This window comes from Dryas octopetala, chromosome 1 (genome assembly GCF_963921425.1).
Source record: "Dryas octopetala chromosome 1, drDryOcto1.1, whole genome shotgun sequence".
NCBI lineage: Eukaryota > Viridiplantae > Streptophyta > Magnoliopsida > Rosales > Rosaceae > Dryas > Dryas octopetala.
The window spans coordinates 23,561,023-23,571,670 of record NC_141366.1 but is presented as its reverse complement, the minus strand read 5'-3'; the positions used below and the strand labels follow the sequence as shown (position 1 = coordinate 23,571,670).

General features: G+C 37.0%; 1 protein-coding gene and 1 long non-coding RNA gene across 2 annotated transcripts; one reads left to right on the top strand and one right to left on the bottom strand.

Moving 5' to 3' along the window:
* Positions 1–203: 203 nt before the first annotated feature.
* Positions 204–3,195, bottom strand: LOC147299267 (uncharacterized). The gene is made up of 2 exons (XR_015119902.1): positions 2,775–3,195; positions 204–371 (listed from the first exon to the last, which is right to left on the bottom strand). It is a non-coding gene; the product is annotated as an uncharacterized LOC147299267 (long non-coding RNA).
* A 511-nt stretch (positions 3,196–3,706) lies between these two features.
* Positions 3,707–4,794, top strand: LOC147299266 (uncharacterized). The gene is made up of 3 exons (XM_086229912.1): positions 3,707–3,856; positions 4,111–4,410; positions 4,603–4,794. The coding sequence occupies exons 1-3, from the start codon at positions 3,707–3,709 to the stop codon at positions 4,792–4,794; spliced, it is 642 nt and encodes a 213-aa protein (XP_086086038.1).
* The last annotated feature ends 5,854 nt before the right edge of the window (positions 4,795–10,648 follow it).

Sequence of the window (10,648 nt, the reverse complement as noted above, 5' to 3'; positions counted from 1 at the left end):
GGTGTATTATGGGCAAGCAGCACTGAATTCCATTTCCAAGACAAAGCACTTGGAGAGCCAAAGCACCGTTGGAGCTTGTGCACACTGACATTTGTAGCCAAATGCGAACTCCCTCCTTGAATCTGAAACGCCCCGATCCTAGGGCCCAAAAATACACTGAAACTTTGTCCTTTAAACCTCTTTTCAAAGAATGAGCCATGCACTTAACAAAATAAATAAATATATTTGATAAATCAGAGTGTGAGCCCAAAACATTTATGTAAAATTCACTGCATAAAATCAGTTAAATCAAATTAAAATAGATCCCACTGCCTCGTCTTCTCCTCACTGCCTCCTCACCCTGCTTAACCTGCAAAACATCAACAACCACACTGTACCATATCCATGGTACACCGGGTCATTTAAACAAATAACCCGGTAAGCTCACTAGAGCTCGTATGAGTGAAATGACTTAAACAATAATCCTCAATATAATCCTTCAATTTCCATGCTAAAAATAATTCACAATAAAACCCATAAATATTCAATCACACAATAATTTCATCACTAATCATCCAAGCATCGAAATAAATCATAAATCCTCGTATTCAAATCAAATCCCATCAATATATAAAAATCATCATTCTGGCAAATCAATTACCTAAATGTCAACTATTAACCTCAATCTCGAAATCATTCACATCCTAACTCATAACCTCAATGCATAGACCATTCATCAATTCCATCCTCAAGATTCAAGCCTAGACTTACCCAGTCCTAGTCAAATCAAGTCCTAGCAGACAAGTGCACACAAGAAATCCAGCAAACAGTTAAACTAACTAATTTCACTCACGACGCTCTTTGAACCCTCCAACTTTAAAACAATTTCTCAAATCTATCTCTTCTTTCAAATCCATTTTTAAGTCATCTCAAAACTATAATTCGAACTCTAAAGAATAAATAATATTTTCAAGTTGTAAAACTGTTAAAATAACTGAAATAAAAACACAATGCTCTACTGAAACTATCATTTAAAATATTTACTGATGTAATTTCATTTCGCAAAATGCTCCACAAACTGATATCTCACGCCACACTAGTACCCGGGGAACTGCTGGTCATACACTGCCGAGTCATCTCTAGGCAAGTGCAGAGCAAATCTATACCTGCTGTGATGCTGGTCATACACTGCCGACTAGGCAAGTGCAGAGCAAATGTTATGCTGGTCATACACCGCCGACTAGGCATGTGCAGAGCAATTGTTATGCTGGTCATACACCGCCGACTAGGCATGTGCAGAGCAATTGTTATGCTGGTCATACACCGCCGACTAGGCAAGTGCAGAGCAATTGTTATGCTGGTCATACACCGCCAACTAGGCAAGTGCAGAGCGAGTGCTGGTCATACACTGCCGAGTCATCTCTAGGCGAGTGCAGAGCAATTGTATACCTGTGCTGGTCATACACCGCCGAGTCATCTCTAGGCGAGTGCAGAGCAATTATGTACCTGTGCTGGTCATACACCGCCGAGTCATCTCTAGGCGAGTGCAGAGCAATTATGTACCTGTGCTGGTCATACACCGCTGAGTCATCTCTAGGCGAGTGCAGAGCAATTTTGTACCTGTGCTGGTCATACACCGCCGAGTCATCTCTAGGCGAGTGCAGAGCAATTATATACCTGCTGAAGGGGGTACTAATATGGCGATTTGAAACCGCTTCGTATACTTCAATAAACCACTTCTCAGAAATTCTCATCCATATAAAAACTGAAAATATAATTCTTCTGATAAATCCGTTAAAATCATATCATTCCCCAAATCATGAAAACTGCTAGATTCAAATCATTTCTGAAGGACGAAAATTCAATAATAATACTTCCCCAAAATAATACCAAAATTATTTCCAGAAACTGTTCATACTCAATTAAATCAAGGAAAGAGTTGAATTATAAAATGTACAAAACATTTCGAAAACCAAGGATCCACTCACAGTCTACCCTGAACCATACTGAAACCTTTCTGAAATTGATTCCTACTCACGACCCCTTCCTCACTTGTTTGTCATTCCTACTCACAGTCTATTGTATGATAATTGCTTATTCCTCACTTAATCCTTTAGTTTCAATCTTCGTCAATTCCTTCTCATGGTTTGAACCCTATACTTGGCTTCCTTTAACATAAAGCATCAAATCACACAAAACCGACGATTTATTAACGGTACTCTACATTAAAAGTCCGATACGTTTCACTCACAATTTAACTACGTAAAAGACCGAAATATCCTTCACGACGCCATTGCTCGGATACCAAATCCGGCAGCATAACGGCATCGTGAATGAGATTTCCCGGGCCCATGTACCTGTTAAGACCAGACAACCAACTTAAATATATACATAATTCACAATTGGTCGTTTAATCGTCCAAAACGGGCGGCCGCCACCGCATACGGTGGCTGCCCAGCTTATACAACACAGAAATTTCACAGAAACTCACTAAACAACCTCCAAGGATCTCCTAGAAGTTCAAAGTGGGCAAAAAGAGACAAACGGCCACTGTCCCGCCGCCACAAGTGGCGGAGGCAATGGTGGCTGCGGCGGCACAATCTAAGAAAATGGTTTTTCAACTAAAAATCAACCCAAATTTAACCTAGGACCTTCAATTGGATGAAAAACAACTCAGAAATCATTCAAGTAGGCTCAATTCAAGGCAAACCCGAAATGGGTACAAGCCCTAAAGTTCTAAATTTTTAGATTCTCAAAATTGACACGCAATAACAAGGGGGAAAGAAGGCCCATACCTCGAGGATCATTTTTGACAACTGGACCGACGGCCAAATCTCGCCGGAAATAGCCGAAATCGGCGGCGGAAACTGGCGGCCGACTTGGCTTCCCGAGCTCATTGCTCCGTCGTGGAGCATCATCGGAGCAGGAGGACACCACGGCTGAACTCGCCGTGGTGAGGCGAACAAGACCCAGTGGGTCCGGCCACCCAAATCTCGCCGGAACGGTCAGATCGACGGCGAGGCTCAAATCGGGTCTAGGCTGGTTTCGGATTTTCGGGGCTTTCCTGGGTTGAACGGAGGCCAGGGGTAGAGAGAGGAGAGGGCGGCGATGCTGGTGGGCCGAAAACCTAGCCCATCCGCCGCCGGACCCGCCGCCACGCGCCGGTGGTAGATCGGCGAGAGTGAGAGAGGGAGAGACACGCGGGAGAGGGAGAGGATCGGGTAGAGAGGAGAGAGAATGTCCAGAAATTTCTGGATTTTGGGTATTTAAAACCCACTCCTACAAAATTACAAAATTGCCCTTTCCTTCAAATGCTCGTATCTTTCAAATCGTAGCTCCGATTGACGCGTGCCGCGTGTCTACGAACTCGTGGACTCGAGTCCTTTCCAACGTGCCCAAAGTCAAAAACGAAAGTCCATTATTTTTAAAAGTCAACTTTGGGTCGGGTCGTTACAGAATCAACACAGGTACTTTCTCACTTTTATTGATGATTATTCGAGGATGGCCTGGGTCTATTTTTTGAAAGAAAAATCAGAGACTTTTCTGGTTTTCAAAAGATTCAAGGCATTTGTAGAAAAGCAAAGTGGCTGTGCTATTAAAGTTATTCGAAGTGACAGAGGAGGAGAATATACTTCTCAAGAATTTGAAAGTTTGGAAGCAATTGACAGCAGGATATAGTCCCCAACAAAATGGGATTGCAGAGAGAAAGAATAGAACAATTGTGGAGATGGCAACCTCAGTGATGTTTGAGAAGGGCTTACCTAAGAGTTTTTGGGTAGAAGCTGTACATACGGCTGTCTACATTCTCAATCGATGTCCAACTAAAGCTGTGAAGAACAAGACTCCATTTGAAGCTTGGAGTGGATTCAAGCCCTCAGTAAGTCATTTAAAAATTTTTGGTTGCATTTGTTATGCTCATATTCCTGCTGAAAAAAGAACTAAGTTTGATGAGAAAAGCCAAAACTGCATCTTTGTTGGCTACAGCCCCAGCACAAAAGGATACAGAATTTATAATGTTGAAACTAAGAAGTTGATTGTGAGCAGAGATGTTATTTTTAATGAAAAGGCTGGCTGGAATTGGGATGAAAATAAAGTGCAGGAGATGCCATCTGTTGCTGTTCATGATCAAAGAAAATTCAAGAAGAGCAAGAAGAAGAAGCTATTCCTCAGTCACCAACACTTACAGCAAGCAATCCAAGTGGAGATGGTTCCTCCCCAAGTTTCTCTTCACCCGAAAGTCCTCCATTAAAAACCCGAAGGTTGAGTGATGTATTTGAAAGCTGCAATTTTTCTGGTATTGAACCAGCAAGATTTGAGGAAGCTCAAAATCAAGAAGTTTGGGTGAAAGCAATGAAAGAAGAGATAAAGATGATTGAGAAGAACCATACTTGGGAGCTTTTTAAGCCTCCAAAAGATAGAGAAGTCATTGGGGTGAAATGGATTTTCAAGACAAAGTTCAATCAAGATGGAAGCATTTAAAAGCACAAAACAAGACTGGTGGCTAGAGGTTTCTCTCAACAGCCAGGGGTTGATTTTACAGAAACTTTTGCACCAGTTGCAAGGCTTGAAACTATAAGAACCTTGATTGCTCTTGCTGCTCAAAAGAAATGGTTACTGTATTAGCTTGATGTCAAGTCAGTGTTTCTAAACGGATTGTTAAAAGAAGAAGTGTATGTAGAGCAGCCTCAGGACTTTCTAGTTAAAGGGGGAGAAGACAAAGTCTACAAGATGAACAAGGCTCTTTATGGGTTGAAACAAGCACCCCGCAATTGGTATGCTGAATTTGACAAGTACTTTGCTAAGAGAGGCTTTTAGAAAAGTCCAAGTGAGCCTACACTTTATGTCTTGAAGAAGGGAGATTCTATGCTCATTGTTTCAGTGTACGTTGATGATTTAATCTTCACTGGCAATGATGAAATTATGATCCAGCAGTTTAAGAAAGATATGATGTGCACCTATGAGATGAGTGACTTGGGTTTGTTGCACTATTTTTTGGGAATTGAAGTTCTTCAATTAGAATCTGGGATTTTCATTTCTCAAAAGAAATATGCAAAAAATATTCTTAAGAAGTTCAATATGCTCGGATGCAAGTCAGTGGCTACTCCTCTAGTGGTAAATGAAAAATTGAAGAAAAATGATGGTGCAAAGAAGTTAAATGCTGCACACTATAGAGGTTTGATTGGAAGCCTTTTGTATCTTACTGCTTTCAGACCAGACATCATGTTTGCTGCAAGTTTACTTTCAAGATATTTGCAAGAGCCAAGTCTAATTCATTATGGAGCTGCAAAAAGGGTTTTGAGATACTTGCAAGGCACACTTGATTATGGAATCCTGTACAAGACTATAGAAAATTCAAGTCTCGTTGGTTACACTGACAGTGATTGGGGTGGCTGCCTTGATGATTTAAAAAGCACATCAGCTTATGTTTTTTTCTCTTGGCTCAGGGATTTGTACTTGGGCTTCAAAGAAGCAGAAAGTTGTAGCCCAATCATCTGCAGAAGCAGAATATATTGCGGTTGCCAAAGCAACATCTCAAGCCATGTGGCTTCGAAGAATTCTTGATGACATTGGAGAAAAACAAGAAGAAGGAACCGTGTTGTACTGTGACAACAAAGTAGCCATTGCCATTGCAAAAAATCCAGTCAATCATGATCGTACCAAACACATTGATCTCAAATACCATTTCATTAAAGATGAAATTGAGAAAGGGGAGATTCAACTTGTGTATTGCAGGACAGAGGAACAACTTGCTGATGTACTGACCAAGCCACTTCCCAGAGAAAGATTTTGTTATCTTAGAGAGCTCATTGGAGTTGTGAAGAAAGTGCATTAAGGGGGAGTGTTGGAATTAATGCACTTTAGTGACTTTTGAAACATTTATATTTATGGCAGTACCCAAGTTAGCTGGTGCAGGCAAAGCATGGCTCATCTTTAGAGTTCCTAGGCAAAGTCTTTTCAGCTTTCTAGGAAAGAAATCTCTATAGTTATATGCTTTTATATTTGTATTAGCTGTAATGATCAGTAAGAAAATTTAATCAAACACTCAAGAGCTTTGCTGTAGCAACTCAAACCTTTATGTTCTCTGCATAATTTTTCTGCAGTAATCTCTTGTTTTGTTTCTTATTTTCATTCCTCATCCAACACCATTCCCTAATTAGGTTTTCTTTGCTCTTGCTATATATATTCAGATTAGAAGTTGGCCTCTGGTAGTGGCAAAGACCCCGGTTGTAATTGTTGCCATTAATCTGGAGGAATAAAAATCATGTAATCTTGTGTATTTTTGTTCTGCATCCTATAGAATGTAAGTAAGACTGCACGTGCTTGTAAGTTTCTACATTAAATCTTGAAAATTCATACTATTTGTACTATATTTTTTTTATACCACATTCGTATAAATGAATTCACTTTTATTAGGGATCAATGTGATGTGCTGTAAATCAAATGATGTACCAAAAAAATGTAAATCAAAGAGTTTAATTTGTGTTTCAGGTGTTTCTTCAGCTTAATTTGTGCTTCAGGTAGCAATGCTATTAAGTTCTTTTAACATATTAGTTCCTTCACCACTACAAACTTCAGCACTACATATTAGAAAATTTGGCCTAGTTCCCCAAAATTTGATTCACTTATGTGGATTATTTGTGAATAGCATGCTCTTTGAACATTGTCTCAAAAGCTAAAGCAAATTGAAAATGGATATCTTTTCTGGATGGGGACTTAATTATAACTCAAGTGTTAAAGCATTCGACGGTTTCTACCTCATACTCATAGTAAAGTTTTGATTCTTGACTTCACCCTCCTTGAAATGACGATATATGGTGCATATGAAATTTGGTTTTTTTTTTTTTTGGTCGAAAAAATTTGATATTTGATTTATTCATTGCTGAAAAATACATGTAGCCAATGGGATTTGGATTCTATGCTTTCCTTGTTTCTGGATTTAATTGGATCCATAGGGATTGTATAATTGCTTGGTGAAGAAGGCAAAATCCTACAAGTAAGGGAAAGTTTTACAAAATGGATTAATCATCAATGCTATATGAAATCTTCAAGATTCTCAACAGTGCATAATAAAAGGGTAATCTAAATTCATAATTCAGCATAAAAATTGCCGGATATTGCTTCCTGAGGAGAAGCTGCTCCTTACAAGTTACAACCTAACATAGCGTACAAAGATGGACACATATGCCCAGTTTTTAACTTGTTTTCTAAACACCCTACTTGATTTTAACGAGTTAAAATGTAAGATCGAGTTTAGGAGAAAACAAAGAAAAGCTTTCTCTACGTGTCATTCCCTCCAAACCATAATTTCAAACATACCCACTTCTTCATACTATACCCATTATGCTTATGCTAGTCTCCATCTAATCGTTCATTCTAACTAGCTAGTACGTCTTTTTTTTTTTTTTTTTTTTTTAAATATCTTGGGGGTTTCGATTAATGCTAGGTTTTTAGAGCATATTTTGAACCATTGCTTTAAGAAGAAGTTCCATTATTGCATACAGAAAAGTCCGTCTTTATTTTAATGCAGTTGCTCGGTTGCTCCAAATTTGGAAATATCGATCGAGTAAACAAAAGGTTACCAAAATCTCCATAATCCCATCTTTCCAATTACATATATGCACCATGACTCATTATAAAACCCAAGCCAAAACCCTAATTTTCCAACCCTCAACCTTCAATCTTCTTTGCCCTCACCATGAAGAAAACTTGCTACTACAACTTCTTCCCTACCAAAGCCAAAGAAGAGGAGGCGAAAAAGGCTAGAGGCAATGGGGAGAAACAAGTGATAAGTCGTGTTCTGATTGAAATCAGAGAGGAGCTTCCTCAGATCGAAATTAGAGAGCTTCCTCAAAAGCCACCACTAACTATAAAACCTAAGAGTTTTTGGCACATAAAAAAGTTGGTACGAAAAAAAGAAATAGCTACATATATGAACGCTTGTTCTATCATTCCGTCACACACATTGGATCATGTTTTTCAATATTGGGCTATGGACAAAGTCAACTCCATATTACAATGTAACAAGTTATTGGTTAAAGTATGGGATGTTACTGAAAGTATTATTAGGACGTATGAAAATGATAATACATATTTAAAATTAATGGAGGAGGGGCCTAATGATCGTGATGAGTATTGGCCTTTTGGGTTGATGGATTTGGACCGAGATAGGTGCTTGAAGAAAGGTGATAAAATTGGGTTGACTTGGGATGCAAGATTTTCTGGATTTTTTCAGTTCAAGTTATTGAGCAGAGCTAATGTGGCAAAGGGTGCAGAGGGGCAAAGGATGCAATCATCTTAGATAACAGTACGTGAGTTTTACTTTATTTTTCTTCGTTTTCATTTATCGTGCCAGTTTTTTTTCCCTATTGATCAGCATACTGGATTGATCAGCCTACTGGATTAATTTGCAACTTTCTTTGTAATTTTTTAGTTTTCTTTTTTATTTCGATGGGTATGGTACTTCTGAAATGTTATCTCTTTCAATTAAGTGAATGGAATTGCTATTTTATCTTTTAATTTTCTGAATGAAACTTTAAATTATAAGTTGGTGATAAAAAAAAATACAATTTTTATTTTATGCTTTTTATTGTGGTTGTTCCAATTAAGGATGATTGAATCTCTTTTTTCTCATGCCGTAATTTGTATTTGCAAAGACTATAACTAGATGTCTTAATATAAATTAAGTCTGAATCTTTGAAATTATAATTCCGTACTTTAATAAAAGAAGTAGTGTTCATGGAACTGAACCCAGAACTCGTGACGAACACATCTTCGCTTCGCCTAAATGATATTGTAAAAAAGCAAAGAAAAAAAAATCTCTTCTCTAATTAACGGCTTGAATTTGTACTCATGCCTTAAAACTCATGGTTCCCATAAAAGCTTTCTCGTTAGAACTCTTCTTCTTTAACAACGTTCCAAAAAACATGGCCAAAAAAGAGAGAACCTTCCAAAAAAAAAGTAGCTAGCTAGTCTGTTTTCAAGCCCAACGTCTTCACTCACCAACAACTTTAAGTTCTTCCTCCTCCGTCAATGTAAGATTTGATGTAAATCGACTCACAATGTCCTCCATCGTTGTCAGTACCAAAACAAATCAACTTCATAAAGCAACAAACCACCTGCTCACACCTTGTCAAACCATATATGCACAAAGCGCAAAACTGCGTACTCACAAACCCTAGCTGCCAAGGCGTTTAGAGAAATATTTTTTTTTTTTATATCGCAACGCTAATATGTATATATTCTTCTTCTTTTATTGGGAAGTATTGTTCGTCATTCAAAAACAAATGAAAGTTCCTTTTTGTTTGGGCAATAAGGAAAACCCCTATTATCCACCCCATCATTTGTCATCCAGCGTGCAAAATCTTAGGACAAAAACTAAATATGTACAATTATAACACTGTTTAATTGAGCGACAAATATTTAAAGGCATCCAATGGTAACAACCTGTGTATTATGACTTCATTTAATCAATTTGGGTGGCTTAATTATGTTTCATCATCGATCCTCAAATATTAATTAACAATATAAAAATCGCTAATTTTCCAAGATTTAGTGAATCATCCTGCATTACAATTGCCTATTTTGGAGTTAAAAAAAAAACAGAGATATGATCTTTATGAATTAAAATTGTCTGTGAAGGGTTTGGTACTTTAATGGGTTTAGGACCAATTTGGTATTATTGTGAGGAAAAACAGCTGTGAAGTAAAGTCAGCTGTAAAGTAAAGCAGTTGAGTGTTTGGTAAACTATGTTTTCAAAAGTGTTGTGAGTACAAAAAACAATATCAAAGTGTTTGGTAAATGTTAATGTAAAAGTGATGTGACTGTGTATAATTATTAAAATGAACATGATACTGAAAGTGCCTTCATTTATTTGTTTGGTAAAAATAAAATGTTTTTTTTACTTGTTTTTGAATTTTTTTGCTACAAATTTTTATTAACATTAATTTTTCAAAGAACAACATTATTAAATAAGTATGTTTATTATTTTTTAAGTATATTATAATTTTAATCGTACAAATAAAATATCATAATTAATTATCACAATATAAAATATAACTAACAATGGACATGTTTTTTAATTAAAAATAAACAAATAAAAATTATAGAAATTAATGAAGGTATTATGAGTAAAATAAAATATTCATTGTTGTTGTGATTCACTGCAACTTTCAAAAGCACTTAGAAACCTGTTTTTTGTTTTTGTTGTGGGGAGTTGAGAATTATGGGAAAAAACAGTTTTTAATTTTTTTTACCAAACACCAAAACTGCTGTAAGTGATGAAAAATTGTCATCCACAGCAGCTTTTGGGTCCTCCACCGTAATCTCAAACGAAGCCTTAGTGAACAATCAAATCATCCATATATTGAAGTATTCAAAACTTGAACGGGTGCGATGTCACTACACCTATGAAGCACCGATACGGATACGGCGATACGATACGATACGACATGGCAATACGGCAAATTTTTAAAAACTAGGATACGATACGTCATGGATACGGCAAATAAAAATATATATATTTTAATATATAATAATAAAAATATGAATAATTTAAAACATACTTTAAATAACATAAAAATTCAAATTCATTTCACTCAAACTCTAAAGCTTTAAAAAGATCATCCAAATTTAAAATATCCAAACTCGATAAAATTAAAAAACATAAGTC

What these genes read in the sequence shown, in the direction of transcription:
- LOC147299266 (XM_086229912.1), top strand. Translation starts at nt 3,707, where the DNA reads ATGGCAACCTCAGTGATGTTTGAGAAGGGCTTACCTAAGAGTTTTTGG. An exon ending in GGAGTGGATTCAAGCCCTCA is followed by an intron (nt 3,857 to 4,110) that starts GTAAGTCATTTA and finishes TCATGATCAAAG; the next exon opens with AAAATTCAAGAAGAGCAAGA. An exon ending in AAGATAGAGAAGTCATTGGG is followed by an intron (nt 4,411 to 4,602) that starts GTGAAATGGATT and finishes TTACTGTATTAG; the next exon opens with CTTGATGTCAAGTCAGTGTT.